Genomic DNA, 18051 nt, shown 5'->3' with positions numbered 1-18051 from the left:
TAATGCTTTTGCCCTTAATCTTCATAAATTCCTAACTACTAACCCAATCAACCAAACAATAGAATAATGTATATGCTACATCTACTTACCTGGAACCTTTAGATCAAAAGACTGTCAAGTTTCTCACTGTGTGGGACTTGAAAAGGCACACTGTCACTGAAAATTGATGCTGCTGAGGATGTGTGTAGAGATGGTACTTTTAGATGTTGATTTGTGCCTCAGTATTCTTCCGCTGGTTTGAGTTTGCAATTAAGAGTTTATCCAATTGAGGTTCCTTTAAGTCTGAATTACAGACTTCGGTCTTTCATGTCAAAAGGTTCAGTAACAAGGCTTTCTCTGGACTTCTGCGAGGTATTCAAAGAGACCTAGACACTGAAATTTTTACTGTAACATGCCGAGTTTTCTTGTGATTAGAAGCCAAGGTTTTTCCTTGTGATTCAGGCTGAATTTTCTTACTGAGATTTATGCCATATTTCTCTTCCAAACTCTTCTGCACCTTTTAAAAGGGGGACCGAATCCTCTTCGTTGATGAAGGTTCAGGGATGCCGAGAGTTAAGATGTATGGTCAATGGAATGCTGAGAGAACTGAACTGAATTCAAAACAAATTTGCAACCTTCGCTTAGACCTGCAATGTAAACAAACCAACAAACAAATCGAACCCTAACACCTGAATTTAGCATTGATTCCTCAAGGGCCGAAAATTTCAAATAATATTCTTGTTATTTCATTGTTCAATTCATAATTAGTGGAAGATGTATAAGGTTCCTTTATATAGTCATTGGTTAGGCTAAGAAAGGGGCTTTAATATATGAATGTTGGAGGCTGCATGATTTTTTTAAAATAACAAATATAATTTAAGGGCCGCTAGCCTTTAGGTGGTCTTCATCCTTTTAAGTGATAAAGGGCAACATTCATGATACCCTACTTAAGAAATAATATAGTATTAATATTAATAAATAATAACTAATCCCCCTTAACCACCGTATTTAATATCTGTCTAGAAATATTATCATTTCCGTTAGAAATTTGAAACCAATGATTGGCTTAGTGCATATGGTCGTACTTGGTGGTGAAGTCAATGATTGGTTTATTGCCTTTGGTTCTTGAAGTTATTCAACTTATACACAATGAGATTGCGGTGAGAATTGCAGTCATATATTAATAACCATAGGTGAATAAGGTGTCATGTCGCTACCCCATGGGGTTTTATCCCACAAAACTGGGTCTTAAGCTTAAAATGCAGACAACTTTCAAACCGTAAAGAACTGTGTGGGGTAACACATATCCTCGGAAAGATCTTTCCGAGGACAAACCAACTAGAGTGATTTGGATGCGAGAAACCATGAATTTCTATGCCAAATTTGCCGTTGAACATCGGGGCAGCTCCTGGTGTTGCTTGGGTTGACATCAATGACAACCACCTATCAACAATAACAAATATTCACATGAAAAAGAGAGTTGTGTGGCTTCTAAAGATCGGAATCTGAGTAAAAGTTTTTCCTATTTAATATGTGCACTTTCATCCACATATATTTAATTAAAGACCAAATTAATGGTTAAGAAAAGAATCCAATGAACATCCAATTTCAAGATGCAATTATTAATCATTTAGCAAAGAAATATTCTTGGGCCGTGTTGACCTCTACTGGTCAACTACCCATGCAGTACATCCCCCTTTTTTGGCAAAAAGGGGCAGCACCTGATCAGCGTGTCCGTGCCATCCTGCCATCATCAGCAACTTGATCTTTTTGATTGTAAACCCAGTCTGCATGTATTGATTGTAAATAATCTTAGCAGACATGAGTCATGTATGTAATTTGCCTAGGTGGACCTAACTTTCTGATGATAATCTACGTCCCGGAAGGTTTTTCGTCTCACCGATCCACGGATCGGCAGAGTTTTCCTTCAAACCTGACCCCAAAGCCGGGATTGATTTTGTCATTGGAATTTTAGGAGAATCCTAGTGTGTTGATCTGCTAGATTATAGTTGTGTCGCAGAACTGGGTGATTTGTGAGGGTCTATGTTAAAGGGGTTTTCTCCCTTAAGATGTAAATTGTAAAAGTCATGATGTAATGTGTCCTGAGGGTTGAAAAATGTTTTAAATCCCCTCATGAGTCCTAGGTCCTAGGTCCTAGGTGATGTTTCCGAAGGCTTAGTTCGATGATCCATTTTAAAATGAATTAAAAAATTAAAAAATGAATAAAAATAATAAAATAATAAAATAAGTAAAAATTAAAAAATGAAATATAAAGCAAAAACCCTAACTAATAAAGTAATAATATTTTAAGTGAATAAATCGACGGATGAGATCAAGAGATGTCTTGATCCTCATCAACGGTCGAGATCATTTCTACATGGATCACTCGAACTAGCCGTTGGAGGCATTTCCTTTAAGTAGGGTGCTAGGGGTCATTTCAGATTATCTGATCTGTGAGTCTGTACTGAAAAGCTCTCTTGTAATCTGATTTTCTGGTTAATAAAAAGACTTTGGGGTTCAAAACTGGCTGGTGTTACTCTCTGGAATTGCTGTGAGATGTTTGTTTTTTCTGCATATTTCAGTTTTCAGCAGTTAATAATAGCTTGTTTTCAGAGTATTGTGAGTACAGGTATCTTGCTCATGTGCTAGGGTTTGAATGTTGTAGGGTTTCTGGAATAATGGCAGGTATCTCCATTATTTCTTGAAATCTAGCAGCATTTCTTGCCCTCTTTACTGATGTTTGCCTGAGGTGTGCAGGAAGTCTTTAGGTGAAGGGTATTTGTGGGCATTTGGGGAAGTTCTGGGCTGAACCAGCCGACTCCCACAGGCTTTTCTTTGCAGAGCCTAGCTGATTTTGGCCCTGGGTTAATCATTAAGAGTTTATTTCCTGTTTTACATGAGAGATTTTCCTTCTGTTCACAGCAAAGTTCAAATTTCTTATATATTGAAAGCATTACTGCAATTATTGTCAAATCTGGCTGTCCCAGAGCTGTGAAGATTTTGATTTTATACAAATTTTTTTTGAAGGGTTTACTGCAAAATTTTGTATATCTCCCAGATTTCGTTTTCTTCTTGCAGGTTACAGTTAAAGTCGGGAAAAAGTTTCCTTATATGCGGTGTTAGTTGTCTGCCCATCTGCTGGTTTGGCTGTCGAGGGAGCATTTCAAATACACTTCTCTGCTCATTTACCATTTACGTAAAGCCAGGACAAAGAGCTGTTTACCCACGCGTCTCAACAACTGCTATTGCCATCGATCACTGCATATCTGGTAATGTTCGCCGCGTGAAACGTTTAAAGCCTGTGGATGACTGTCATGCTCACACCGCCGTCAAGAGCTGGAAAATGCATTGGCTATCAGTTTACATTCTGACGTGTGAGCTTCAGAAAACATTTAAAAAAACGCAGGAGATCTTCAGGTGAGGTAATTTTTTTTCAAGTCATTGCATGCCATCGTCTCCAGGCAACCTTGCAATCGACCTCGAAATTTTTCAAAGTTGCCCAGGTAAAATCGTTTCCATTATTCACGTAGGCAGAACATGAAAATCGAGTTTTGTTTGGGCATATGTATCGGGTCTTTTTTACTGTGTTTTTCTTGCGTCCAAATTTTTGATGAAACCGTCTGCGGATTTCCTTTAGGGCTTTCGCGTGGGTATTTTTTTCGTTGTTTTGATCACTAGCGTAATCTGGACAGCCGGCTGTGTGTTTTCCCTTAAGGTGGAGCTTCGCTTGCGCTGTCAAAGTCGTGTCCTCGCAGCCCTTCGTCATTCCGTCTAGCAGCCGCATTTTCCTTTCCGATCGCATTTTCCAGGTCACGCATTCATCTTTGGTTTTTCGATTTAGTGTGTAAATGCCTGATCCTGTGTGATAGCGTAGTTTAGTTTAGAGTATAGCTTCTGTCTTTTTTTATTTATTTTGTTTCTTTGTTAAGTTTTAATAGTAGGGTAGCGTATAGTTCTGATTGTAATTAAATTTTAATTCCTTAGGTTTAGTTTAGATTTATTAGAATTTGTTTTATTTAAATTTTCATATAGTTCTAAAGTCTTCATAGTTTATATTGTTGTAGTTTTTTTTATTTAGTAATGTTTTAGATTTTTAAAGTTTTAGATTTTAGATTTTTTTTAAATATAATATAAAAAAAATAACAAAAAAGATTTATAAATTTTTTTTAGGCTTAGTTTAGTTTTTATGCAGTTAAGTTTTAGATTAATTTAGGAATTTTTGTTTAAAATTTTGCCTGAAAATCATAAAAAATATATTGTGGGATATTTTTGCCATTTTCAGTCTTGACTCGGAAATTACCTGTGTTTCATCTTTTATGTTGAGATTGAAATTTTTAACGTGGGGATTAGTGTTTAATTTGATTCAATCTTCAGCTGATGATTAATTGCATGAATGTGGCCTCCTGTTGTTATTTTACATGGTCATGCAAAACACTTTATATTTCGAAAATCTAAATTTGCTGGAGTATCACTAAGTCGTTAAGCATTTTTTCTCACTTGATAAAAGTTAAATGATAAACGATTGCTCCTAATGAGATCATATTCCTGCCAGCATCTGGTACTTAATCATTTAAACATTAACTCCACAAGGCACTGGTCCTTTAAATTTCTAAATCCATCTAGTGCTTATCATATCGTGTATCGTATCTCCCAACCAACTGGTCGACAGTTGGTCTCATCATCTCACAGGGTCTACCCCCCTTAGCCGCGGGAGACTGGCTTAAACGGAGGGATCGGGGATCAGAGTGACAGCCCCCGGTCTGAGGGTTGTCGTGTCAATCCGCGCGACAACAGGCCGTTATCTAAGCTGCAAAGCATGGATCATTTGATCAAATCTAAAACCTCTAGTTTTTATTTTGTTAATAAAATATAGTTATCATATATGTAAGTATTTATACACAACAAAAAATCTCTTAAACAAAAAGTTTAACAATAATATGGCACACAAAGTGATAATATATCAAACACCATAGGATATGGGGTTACAGTGAATATTGCATAAAGATGACAACAGGCAAAAAAACAATACAGTAAGGATGAACTTATATAATACCTCAATGCATGCATGTGCAATTGGCGTGTGACAACTGGCAGGTAATAAGCTTATCACAACATCTACCTGCACAAGGAAGACAATAAGTTAAGAAGAGTTATAGTGGGTGCTTGAGATAAACCATTGGGATATACAGTAAGCATTTATGTTAATTTTGAAAATGAGTAGGAAGCTTAAAAGCTATTTAAAAAATTCAAAACATTACAAGAAATTGTGAGAACCTTAGACCTCAACACTACACCAATGTTGTTACAAGATAGGAACTCCATTCATCGACCAAAGCTTAACCAAGAGATGTACAAATACCCATGAATCCTTTAGTGTATACGTATTTTAACAATCCAAAGTTGCTCTCAAGGAAACTGCATATTCAACTCTCTCATTTCATAATTGCCAAAGCTTAACCAAGAGATGTACAAATACCCATGAATCCTTTATTGTATACATATTTTAACAATCCAAAGTTGCTCTCAAGGAAACTGCATATTCAACTCTCTCATTTCATAATTGCGAGTCAACTAAAAACTTCCTTTTTATTATTTTTTTAACTGTGTTTTTGGCTAACATAAAACAAAAGGTGATTTATTTTGGATATTCAAGGAACAAAAATGTCCTACCATGATACAAAATTCCTTTTCATTATCCTCAAGGATCAAATTTTTAGACTCCTCCATTGCAAAGTTATTTTTGGATGAGCATGAAGACAAATTACAGAATGCATTTTTAGATTTGGAAATTTTTTCTGGTGTTCATTTTGTGGTTTGTTGGTATATAATTTGCTGTGCACACAATTTCCAGCAAACCAAGGATCATTTCCAACTTAAAATTTACGTGCAAATTCACCAATATTTAAGGATGATGGTGGCTGGAATTTTCTGCATAAAACTGTTCACAAATCTGAAAATTTTCTGGATTTGTTACAAGTGAATATGGCTAGAAATGAGGTATGAAAATCTCTGAATATGGCAAAAAATGTTCAAAAGATTTTATAAATTTGCTTCTGTTATACTAGGCACGCCTAGAGGTATTCAAAATCTGCACACACTTCTCTACATGTATCATAAAATGGATCTCCTAAAAATTCCCAATAATCTTCATCCAAATTATAATCAAATTCTAAAAATGTCTATCCATTATAACATATTATTGGCTGCCCTTATTTTCATTGGATGTAGAAGAAAACAAATATGAATACAAATCTTTCTTGAGTCTTCAATTATGGTATCATTAAGTTCAGAAATTTGAGGAATTGTGATTTACCAACCCTTTGTCTTCATGAATAAAGGATAAAGGGGAGGCTTCCTCATACTCTTGATCTTCATGGACAGGCTCATGAATGACTCTTCATTTGGGCTCTCTTCAAGTTATTATTGACATTTTGCATCACTATCTTTTTCATACCTTTGGTCTTGTTACCCACTACAATGGGCAACCCCATAGGAGAAAAATTATCTCCTTTATTTGATAGCCAGCCGAACAGTGAGCCAGCCAGCAACCCTTGACAACCACTATTTGACGATATTTGCCATGTGCCTCTGCCATTTGCATCAGCCATGTGCCTCTCACCATCCAACATTTACACTTGGATGAAGGTGGGCTGCTATTCAAAAGGTACTTTGATCATTTTGCAATTGGGTGCTTATGCTTGTTTGTTTTGAGCATTTGGTATGAATAAAGGGGTGATCTGGAAGATTGACCATTCTTGACAATAAATGTATTCTCTCACCTTACTAGGGGGTTGATCTTTAGCCTTAGTCTAGTGGGACCTCCTTTAAGCCCTTATGTTTATAGGAGGGGCACTGCTTGGAAAGCCCAGATTGAAATATTGTGTTCATTTTCCCCTTACACCATACTTAACACTTTCCATGACACATTACATGCCCCATATCTCACTTCCATTCTTCGAGTCTAAATTTTCATCGGTTCTTTGGGATTTGGCACCCAAATGTTCATACTCCTTGAGTAGGGCCTGTTACCCACCACTAGTGGGTGATATCCATAGGAGAAAATTTTTCTCCTAGATGGTCCTCGGTTGGCAGCTAGTAGCCCGTTGCAGCCACAAGATAGCTCGATCTGCCACCATCTCCGCCACTTGAGCCAGCCATTATGCTCCCTCGCCCATCTGTTATGATCATATGTTTGAAGGTGGGCCTTCCAACCCTGAAGGTATAGCCTTTTATTATGTAGTTGTGTATTTTGGCTTGTTGATCATGGACACTTTTGTGCATGGATTAGTTGGGGGATTCAACAGAAAGAATGGGCTTGGTTTGTACTCTTGTCTCCTTTGTCCAACTTAGTAGTTAACCTTGTATCCTAGTCCTGTAGGATCTCCTTTATTGGCTACTAGCTTTAGGAATGGCACTACATGGGAAATCCCAATTTTGGTTGCGTGGTCCCATTTCCCGACACCACATACATCACTCACCTCCACTTATTATAACCCCTTTCACCATATTTCCCATCCGGGTCCACAAGGAGTTAGCCTCCCTCTCCCTTTGTTCACACTTTGGGTTAGGCTTGGAACGATACCCGAGGGTTGATGCAACTAAAAAGAAAGTAAAAAGCATAATTTGGCCACTTTCAACAAGAAATGTACCATAAAATGCAAAACATGGCCGGGGCATACAAATTTAGGACGTGGGCAAAAGCCAACATGACTCTACATAACCCATAAATCATTTCTGGAAATTCCACCTAGAAGTGTCTCAATTAGATTATTAGCCTATTTTAAATACTTCTGAAGTCTAAACTTAGGAAAAGGGGTTAATTAATCAGAATTAATTGAGAAAGTTTTCAATTATCTAAAAACTCACACGGATCAACAAGAAAATAATCTCAACCATTATTTAAGATTTAACCTTATTCGTTGGGGTCCCATAGTGAGATTATAAGAAGTTGATGAGTAGATGGATCAACACACTCAGTGTGCAAGTTGCTTGGCAGATCGAGCTACCTAGTTGTAGAGATCTAGCAAGGGAGAAGTTTGAGCCAGAAGGATGCACAAGTGAGATTCAGGGTATACCAGTTGGAGATAGTGATCAAGGAAGATCGATTTTCCAGTAGCAGGTGATTTAACAGTGAGATCTAGCCAGAGATCGAGTAGTTGGTGTCTGAGGGGCAGAGTAGCAGATTTCCAGAGCAGTTTAAAATTCCAGAAGAGTCGGAAGAGAGAAGGCCGAATATTTCTGTAGGAATTCGCGTGTATTGCAAGAATTCGCTTATGATCGTAGGAATTCACGTGTAATTGCAAGAATTCACGATTACAGGAATTCGCATGTAATTGCAGGAATTTACGATTACAAGAATTCTTGTCTAATTGCAGGAATTCGCGATTACAGGAATTCGCACGTAATTGAAGGAATTCGCAGTGGATTTGCAAAAGGGAGAAAATTTCTCTAGAATATTTTTTCCAGTATTTCTCTCAGATTAGATTGTCAGTTGGGCATCCATAGATTTTACTCAGAATTTTTGTTGTTGCATAATAATATAAAACTCTCAGATACTCCACCAGTTTTTCCAGTTTGGGTTTTTCGCGGACATTTGTCCAAAGTAATTGTGTCAATTTTTATGTGTATGCTTGCATTTCTAAATTCTTATTTTTATCTTCAGCAGAATTTAATTTGGTGAAGATTGCAATGTGATTATTTCATTGTTGCCATATCAATAAACTGATAAATTAATTTATCGTTAGAAACTTAGAAGTAATAATTTTAGTTGTTGCAATAGGATTTTAGTACTTGAAATTTTCACATGGTATCAAAGCATTATTGATCAGATCAGAGGCTTAGAGACGAAGAGGGAGAAAATTTCGCAGTTCAGAGGGAGATTTAAGCGAATTTTTTCCCATATCTACGTAGAGTGTGAATTGTAGAGGTAGGGTTCGAATTTCAGTTTGCAACCAGCAAAAAAGTCGATCAACCTCAGTAGAGAGAGGGTTGCACTGCAGGAATTTGTGCATAATTGCAAGAATTTGCAATTACAGGAATTTGCGCATAATTGCAGGAATCCATGATTATAGGAATTCACATGTAATTGTAGGAATCCACAATTATAGGAATTAACACTTAATTACAGGAATTCGTGATTACAGGAATTCACGCGTAATTACAGGAATTCACATGCAATTGCAGGAATTTGCAGTGTGATTGCAGGAACCTGCAGGAATTTGCAGTATATTTGTTAGATAGAGGGTTCCGGTGAGAAACTTTGGGTGCAATTGCTTTGCAGCTAGATCAACAATAGCAGATCAACGCTGAGGAAGAGAAAGGCACACACAAAGAAAATTTCTCTCGAGCTCTAGAAATCTGATTTTCTAGTTACAGATCGACAGAATCTATGAGCATAATTTCTCACTCCAAAAGGAAGTGCGTGTAGCAGACTCGGCAGTCGAGCAGCGGAAAAGAGGGATATTTTTGATCACATTTAGAGATGGCCACAACTAGACTTAGAGATTAGGATAGGTTGGAGGGAGCCTCCAACTTTGTCATCTAGAAGGCTAGGATGTCCTTCTTGTTAAATGAACATGGCTTCAAAGCCTATGTAGATAATGTGATGGCAATACCCTTGGATGCAGCTATACCTCCAGGAGAGAGGTGGGGAGATATGGAGTTATAGTCCTAGAGTTGTAGAGTTGGGCAAGGTCCATTGAGGCATCCTCCTCATGGATCATTACCTAGCTACGGGGGCCCACAATATTCAGTAGTAGGATGGACAGTGTCAGTGATGCAGTTAGATTACTCGAGTGATAGTTGCAGTCAAGTGTTGCGAAGCATTAAAATATGCAACTGCGGTCAAATTCCACTTTGGATAGCTCACTTTATGGAGATATTTATTGCATTAAATTCTTCTTTTCGAGAGGATCAAAATCGACCTCGAGATCACTCAAATTGGATAAGGGAAAGTGTACTTATGAAGAAAAGCCCACATGTACACATTTGACAAGGTTGGCCCTAAAGCAAAGTGGACACCCTAGGAAGGCTATAAATACAACTGACCTCTACCTCATTTGGATGCCATCATGAGACACATTTCTATCTTGGTTTTGGCTTGCACAGGTTTGACGCTCGTCCGCGGAGAAATAGGTTCGCTCTGAGGTGAAATTGCAGAGTCAAAAGCTCACATCTCAGTTTTAGGATTTTGGACCATAGGCTTAGGCACAACACAGGACGAAGTCGACCACAGTCGCTCGCACAGAAGCCCCTCTGTGCCACTGGAGCCTTCTAGTCGCACGGACAACTCTCCATCCATGCCATTGGGGATTAGGGTTACAAAATCTTGGTTGCAGACCCCAGTCGCTCGCATGCCAAGCTTAAGGGTGTGACTAGGCTGTCATAATCGCTTGCATGAATCCTCCTCCATGCGACCAGGACTTAAATGATGGAATCTCAGTTGTCCGAAGATCTCACTCGGTGACTACAGAGTTTGGTAGTTGACTGCAGACAGTGACAGTTCATTATAGACTTCAGAATCGAACTTTTGAGTATATGCATTGTTGGGTTCATTTCATGGATGTTGTAGGTTGTTTTGCTGGTTAGTTGCATAGATGAAGATATGGATCATTGTACTCTCTTTTGCTAAATCATTTGATGATAATATACTAAGAATAAGAATTTGAAAGGGTTTTCCCCATAGTGGGTTTTGCCCCGGCCTTCGACCAATCCTAGTGCCTCTGTGTGAATGCTTTTCTTCTATTGTTCATTTGTGTTTCGTTGCATTGATAATGATGATATTGTTCTTTCTACATAGTTGCATATGCTGCTGAATAATGATGTAAATATGAATAATGTTATGATGTTATGGGGTGAACTTAATGTGTTAATGAAGAAATGCAATTATCAAAGCAAAGAACAATATAGCCCTAAGAAAAATTAACATGGTATCAGAGCTAGGATGAAGAAAAGTCATGGAGATCACCCCCATGGAGACACCTTTGATGGAAGTAAGAGAAGATGGAGGAGACCTAAAAGAATTCTAGGGTTTGAAGAAAACCTTAGGCAATTTGTGTATTAGGGTTTGATGGATATTATGAGGTTAGGGTTTGAGAGAAACCCTGGTTTATGGCAAAGATTTGAGATATGAAACCTAGCATAGTCAATGTGAAGATGCTCAAGCACTTGTGATAGATTTGATGAAGCCCTAGATGGGATAGTCCCTAGTAGACCTGGTTGTTGATAAAGTTGATTGAAATAGTGAAGGCAACATTGCCATATGGACAATAGATAGTAATGGCTCTTGAAGGTTGGTTCAAGAGGGAAAGGATCACCTCCCATTGAAGATAAGTTCTTTCTGATTTATGATGCTTCTCTATATCCTTACTTTTGTTTAGACTTGTTGATTTTTGGTAGCAACATATGTGCTTTAAGTCTCAAATTTTGCAGGGAGGCTTAGGCACATGTATTCCCAAGAACCCAAAAACAGTTTTATTAAAATAATTAATTTTTTTAATGGGATCCTAAGCCAAAACTTAGGAAAATAAAATAATTAAAGGGTATTAATATAAACTGTGGGTGTAACTTCTAGAAGAAGATGAGGATCAAGCATAAATGATCTTAGCCATTGATTAGCTTCTAATCTAGACTGTTGAATGTCAACTAGGAGATTATTTAAGGAAGCTTGAAGGTCATTTGGAAATACACATAGAGTGAGTTCAGAAGTTCGATTTTCTGAAGCAGAGCAGCTGCCGGGAGAATATTGATAGTGAGTTTGTGCAATGAGGGGCAGGGATAGTTGGGTTGTGTTGATTTTTGGTAGCATCGAATGTGATTTAGTCATGAAAATTGGTGGAGAGGCTAAGGCACATGAGATATCCAACACCCAGAAATAGTTTGGAGAAATTCCACCCGGATGAAGAGATATTAAAATACTTAATATTTTTAATGGGTTCCTAAGTTTAAACATAGTAAAATTAAAATATTAATGTGTATTAATATAAAATGAGCGAGAAATTTTTAAGAGACGAGGATCAAGCCAGATCTAATATTAGCCGTTGATTAGGGACTTAATCTCGGCCATTGAATCGTCAACAAGAAAAGTATAAGAGGCTTGAGGGTCAGTTGGAGAGATACACCAAGAGAGATCGAGAATTCAATTTTTTGGGGCTAGGTTTGTTGAGGAAATCGAGTGAGTGATATGTTGCAGTGAGGGGTAGTTCAACGAGGGATTTTGATCCAAGGTTGAAGAATACATATCAGAGAGGCATCAAAGTGCAGGAAGAGGCAGCACAGAGCCTAGGAGGGTTGACGCAGAGGACGCAGAGGGCCGTAGAGGCTGACGTAGAAGCCGTAGAGTTTGATGCAGAAGTCAAAGAGGCCTTCAGAGGCAGTGTTGGAAGTGTCTGTGGGGAAGACTGGGAGTTGATCAGCTGATGCAGAGTTGAGGAAGGGTGACGCAGTTCTAGAGGAGTGCTTGGAGCAACTTTCGCTTTCCAGCACTAGGAACAACCAAAGTCACTGTGGGATTGTTCATTCGGTTGCTGATTTGCCGGAATATCTGTCTCTGGATAGAGGTACTACTGACCAGGATATTCTCTGAAGGGTGAGCCATTTCTGGCACCCTAGTTGTATTGAGAAATCTGGTTAATAATAAAACCCTGATATATGCTGCACCGGTTTTCCCGAATTGGGTTTTTCCAGGGGCGATTGTCCAAAAATAACGGTGTCCCTTATGTTTTCTTAGTTTATTTCAGTTGTTGATCTATATATTTGTGAAGGCTGCAATTGTGTTTACTTTGATGTTTATGTTACTAAATAACTTGTTAATGTAAAGAACAAGTAGGAGATAGTAAACCAGATATTGCAGTAGGGGTTTCTGATGTGTTAGATTCAGAAGTTTTAGAGCGATTGCAGATCATAGGAGACTAAAGGCACCAGCCGGGAAATTTAAGAGTTTGCAGCAGAGAAGCAACTGCCCCGAGAGACAACGTTGTCCCAGAGCCAGAGACGCAGAAGGAAGGGTGACATAGTGCAGAGAAAGTGATGTAGAGGCTCACGCAGTGCTTGCATCAGCATTCTGAACCAGGAGAGGAAGACGCAGTAGCTGGGAGGAGCCCATGCAGTCGCTGCGTCCGCTGTCCAGGCCAGCACAGAGGCAGAGGAGGGGCAGATCAGGCCTACACAGTGCCCGATCATCTTTCTCAGCCAGGAAAGATTGACGCAATGGCCAGAAGGAGCTGATCCAACTCTCACGTGGTTGCACAGAGCCAGAAGGGCTCAGATTCTTCAGTTGTCGGGGCTAAGGGAGTTGTGTCAACTTTGATTTGAGAAGCTGGTGGGACGCTGATTCTGCCAGTGCAGAACAATGTCTAAGGAGACTGAACCAAGGTAGAGGGAAGCACTACCTCAATAGATTTATAGCCAAGAAATCTAGATCCGGGTTGTAGCTGCAAAGGAGGATTGGAGAGGAGTGTTTTGACAGTTGGCCGGAGGATTTCCAAGAGGGAAGTCAAGACTCAGAGGGAGTCTAGAAGAGGAGTAGAGCTGGTAGTGATGGATGGAGGGATCAGGACAGATTGGACAGGGCTTCCAATTTTGTCATTTGGAAGGCCAGGATCCTGGCAATCCTAAATAAACATCGCATCAAGGAATATGCCTTGAGAACCGTAGCTGTCCCAGTTGATCCTGATGCAAATGAGAAGCATGAGGAGGCCCAGGCGAAGGCGAAATGCATGATTCTAGACAGGGTCAAGGATCATGTCATACTACATATTGCAAAGAAGAACACAGCAAGGGAGATGTGGCAGACCCTGACCACCTTATACTAGAGCTCTTCTGTGCAGCAGAAGATGTTATTAGAAAATTAGCTAAGGTCATATCAGATGCAAAAAGGAAAGGAGATAGATCCCTTCCTTATAAGGTTGCAAGGGATTCGCGACCATCTTACTTCCGTGGGGGCTACACCGGATCCATAGTTCATGGTCAGGACTACCCTGAATGCAGTCTCCAAGGAGTGGGAGACATTTGTCCAAAGTATCTTGGGAAGAGCAACTTTCCCCAGTTGAGAGGAGATGTGGGCAGCTCTTCGACATGAAGAGCTCAGGAGAATGACCAAGGCGAGGAGTAGCGAGAAAGCAGTTCGAATCAAGGAGGAGGAGGAGGATGCAGCTCTAGCATCTGCTGGACAACAGGAGGTTCAAATGAGGAAGAAGAAGGATATCTCCAAGGTCAAGTGCTTCAACTGTGGGGAGCTGGACATTATGCATCTCAGTGCCCTAGGAAGAAAGGCAAGGGAGAAGCTTCTGACTCAAAGGCAGCTCTAGCAAAGGCGGAGAAGGATGTCGAGACTGATGCCAATTGTGCCATGAGTGCTCATGCGCCTCTAGAGAAGAGGTGGGGAGACATAGAGTTGTAGTCGAGAGAACTACAAAAGTGGGGCAGGATCCTTGAGGTGCCCAAACTCTTGGATCACATACAGCTACGGGAGCCCTTAACGACCGTAGCATGATGATAGGTGTCGGGTGGAGCAAAGTGTTGTGGAGTGGCAAGGTAGGGCTAGAGTGCAGAACAATGTTGCAGGAAGCGCCCCCCCCCGGATCCTAGGCCCGAAGCGCGCCCCGTACGGAAGCGCCCAGGAAGCGTCCCCGGAAGCGCGCTTCCGAAATTTTTAGACGCTTCCTGGAAATTTGGAAGCGCTGGCGCTTCCGAAGCGCGCTTCGTACGACGCTTCCCAGACGCTTCCGAGGCGCTTCCCAGGCACTTCCCAGACGCTTCCCAGACGCTTCCGAGACGCTTCCGAGACGCTTCCAGAAAAGCTTCCGGAAAAGCATTTAGAAAATCGTTTTTTTTTCAATTTTTTTTTAAATTTTAGGTGAGTTTGCTTGTTGGGGGTGGGTCCACCTTGGGTTAGGGTGACAAATGAAAGCAAAAAAAAATATAAATATAGCAGATGCTCCCTCATCTAGTCCCTTGGTTCCTAGGTTCCATGGTTCAACACCAACAACAGGGGGTTCTTCTTCATCAGTTTCAGTGCCACGACTTCCAGAGGCACCATCTTCTTCATTGCCACCACGTGGAGGCCCACCACCACGTTCTATTCGTGGTGGAAGGAGGAGAGATTAGTAGATATATTCACAATCTACTAATTCAAAAGCGAGAAAGGACTCCCAGAGCACAGAGGCGCTTCTAGCAGCGACTAGATATATTCCTAGATTAGTGAGTCGACAGAGAGAAAGGACTCCCAATTCAAAAGTTTGACGGGGCAGAGGGAGCAGCGTTGAAGCCTTAGCGTGAGGAGAAGCTAGTGGGACGCAGTTTTTCTGCAAGTCATTTTGTTGGGCAGAAAGACGCCAGAAGAGAAGGAAGAAGCACTGTGAGGGAACTTTCCCCCCGTAAGATTTCCCGCCAAGAAGTTTGTTTTCTTATTCGCTGAGCAGCAGCAATAAGAACCAGAGAGTGTTGATTTGTGGTAGTATTGGATGTGCTCTAGCCATGACAATTGGTGGAGAGGCTAAGGCACATAAGACCTCTAAGACCCATAAATGGTTTGGGGAGATTCCACTCGGTTGGGGAGATATAAAAATAATTAATATTTTTAATAGGGTTACTAAGTTTAAACTTAGGAAAATTAAAATATTAATGGGTATTTACTATTAATATAAAACTGGGTGAGAATGTTCTAAATGACATGGATCAAGCCAAATCTAATCTTAGCCGTTGATTAGGGACTTAATCTCAGCTGTTGAAGACTCAACAGGAAAAATATAAGAGGAGGCTTGAGGGTCAGTTGAAGATACACCAAGGTTGATCAGTGAGTTCGATTTTTTGGAGCGGGGTTTGCTGAGAAAATTCGAACAAGTGATCTGAGTTGCAACCAGGGGCAATAAGTACATAGCAGAGAGGCAAAGATAGTGCCAGAGGGCCAGCGCAGTGATTGAGGAGGCTACGCAGGAGCCATGCAGAGGCAGCTAGAGACTGTGCAGAGGCTGAGGGGCCCACGTGGTTGATGCAGAAGGATAGAAAGCTGACACAAAGAGGCAGAAGGCTGATGCAGAGGGTTCAAGAGTAATGTTGTGGCTAGCAGAGTTGATGGAGAGCAGAGAGGAAGCACCGGAAGGATTTTCGTGGGGCAGACTAGTGCTGAGAAGTTGAATATCTGCTTCCGAGAAGAGGTATTACTGCCGTGTAGAAATCTCCGTTGGGTGAGCCAGTTTGGCACCCTAGTTGTACTCAAGAAAGATGCTTAATAATGAAACCCTCAGAACTACTGCACCGGTTTTCCTGCATTGGGTTTTTTCGGGGAAGATTGTCCAAAAATAACGGTGTCCATTGTGTGTTTGTCTATTATTTCAGTAGATGATCTGTATATGAGTTGAGACTGCATTTGTGTTTATTTTCAGTATTTATATGGATAAATATGGGGCAAGGGTTTTGGCCCTCTTTGCAAAGTCCAATTTTTGGTACAATTCAACAAGCGCTTCATAGGAAAAGGGAGTGGCATTCTCTACTGTAGGGGCTTGCATCATCTTCTCTATGGCTTGAGGAGTGATAGTAAACAAAATTTCTCCAGTGGGGCCAATGATGGCTCTTTGGCTTGGCAAATAACATGCATGACAGTTCCTCACAAATTCTGGGGTGTTGTGGGTATGAGGAAAAATATAGTGGGGTAAATTGGATTCCCACAGCTGAATGTCATCGGATTTGTCTATGTATTTTTCCTCAAGCCAGCAGTACATCTCAAAAAGGTCAAACTTGTTAAGGAATAAACAAGTAGGTGAAATAAACCAGATAATGCAGTAGGAATTTCTAACGTGTCAAACTTAGAAATTTCAACATGGTATCAAAGGATTGCAGATCATAGGAGAACTGAAGGCACCAACAATATCAAAAATTTGCAGCAGTAACAGATGTCTCAAGAGACAGAGTTGCTCCTAAGCAGAAGGTAGCAGAGAAGGAGTGACAGAGGACCTGCATCATCATTTCGAGCCAGAGAGAAGGCCAGCGCAGAGGCAAAGAGAGGCAGAAGAGGTTCACGAAGAGCCATGTCATCCTAGTAAGCTAGGTAGGCTTGACGCAGTTGGCCAGAGGAGTGATTCAGCCTTTGTCGGGATTGCGCAGAGCTAAGAGGCTCAGTTCTTTAGTTGCCGGGGCCTAGGGAGTTGTGGGCAGATTTTGGATTGGGAAGTTGGCAGGGTGTTGTTTTTGTTGGAGAAGAGCAGTACCTAAAGGGACAGAACCAAGGTAGAAGGAGTCGCTGCCTTGGCGGATTTCTAGCCAAGAAATCCAGATCCGAGTTGCAGTTGTTGATTTAGGGTAGCATTGGATGTGCTCTAGCCACGAAAATTGGTGGAGAGGCTAAAGCATATGAGATCTCCAATATTTAGAAATGGTTTGGGCAGAATCTAACCAGTTTGGGAGATATTAAAATAATTAATATTTTTAATGGAGTCCTTAAGTCTAAACATAGGAAAAATAAAATATTAATGTGAATTAATATAAAATTGAGTTAGAATGGTCCAAAAGTCATGGATCAAGCCAAATCTAATCTTAGTCATTGATTATGGACTTAAGCTCGGCCGTTGAATTGTCAATGAGAAAAGTATAAGAGGAGGCTTGACGGTCACTTGGAGAACACACCGAGTTGATCAAGAATTCGATTTTCTGGAGCAGGGTTTGCTGAGGAAATCGAAGGAGTGATCAAAGTTGCAGCTGAGGGGTAGTGAATGTAGTAGCAGAGAGGTAGAGATAGTACTGGGAGCATCAACGCAAAAGCTGGGGGAGGGTTGACGCAGAGTCAGCTAGAGGCCATGTAGAAGGAGCAAGAGGCCACGCAGAGGTAGCCAGGAGTTGCGTAGAGCCTAAGGATGACTAGCGTGGGAGACGCAGAGGCTCCAGAGGTTGACGCAGAGCCCAAAAACGCTGACGCTGGGCCAGAGAGGCTAACATAGACCCTAGAGGTTGACACTGGGAGATTTCGTGGCGCAGACTGGGGCCGATATCTGTATCCGATTGAGAGGTACTACTGTCGAGGGCATTCTGTGTTGGGTGAGCCATTTCTGGCACCTAGATTGTATTCTGAAACTGCATAAT

General features: G+C 40.6%; 1 protein-coding gene across 1 annotated transcript in view; it reads right to left on the bottom strand.

Moving 5' to 3' along the window:
* LOC149175031 (lysine-ketoglutarate reductase/saccharopine dehydrogenase bifunctional enzyme) overlaps positions 1–18051 on the bottom strand; it is a 573325-nt gene that overhangs the window by 192509 nt on the left and 362765 nt on the right. The window contains exon 16 of the mRNA XM_089419501.1: positions 5033–5098. Within this exon, the coding sequence (XP_089275627.1) occupies positions 5033–5098 (66 nt within the window). The remainder of the gene's footprint in view (positions 1–5032; positions 5099–18051) is intronic.

Source organism: Pinus tabuliformis, chromosome 4_1 (genome assembly GCF_031772625.1).
Source record: "Pinus tabuliformis cultivar Carrire ecotype Pingquan chromosome 4_1, CPIR1, whole genome shotgun sequence".
In the NCBI taxonomy this organism is placed as follows: domain Eukaryota; kingdom Viridiplantae; phylum Streptophyta; class Pinopsida; order Pinales; family Pinaceae; genus Pinus; species Pinus tabuliformis.
Note: the sequence above shows the minus strand (reverse complement) of the source record. Positions and strands in the feature narration are given on the sequence as shown.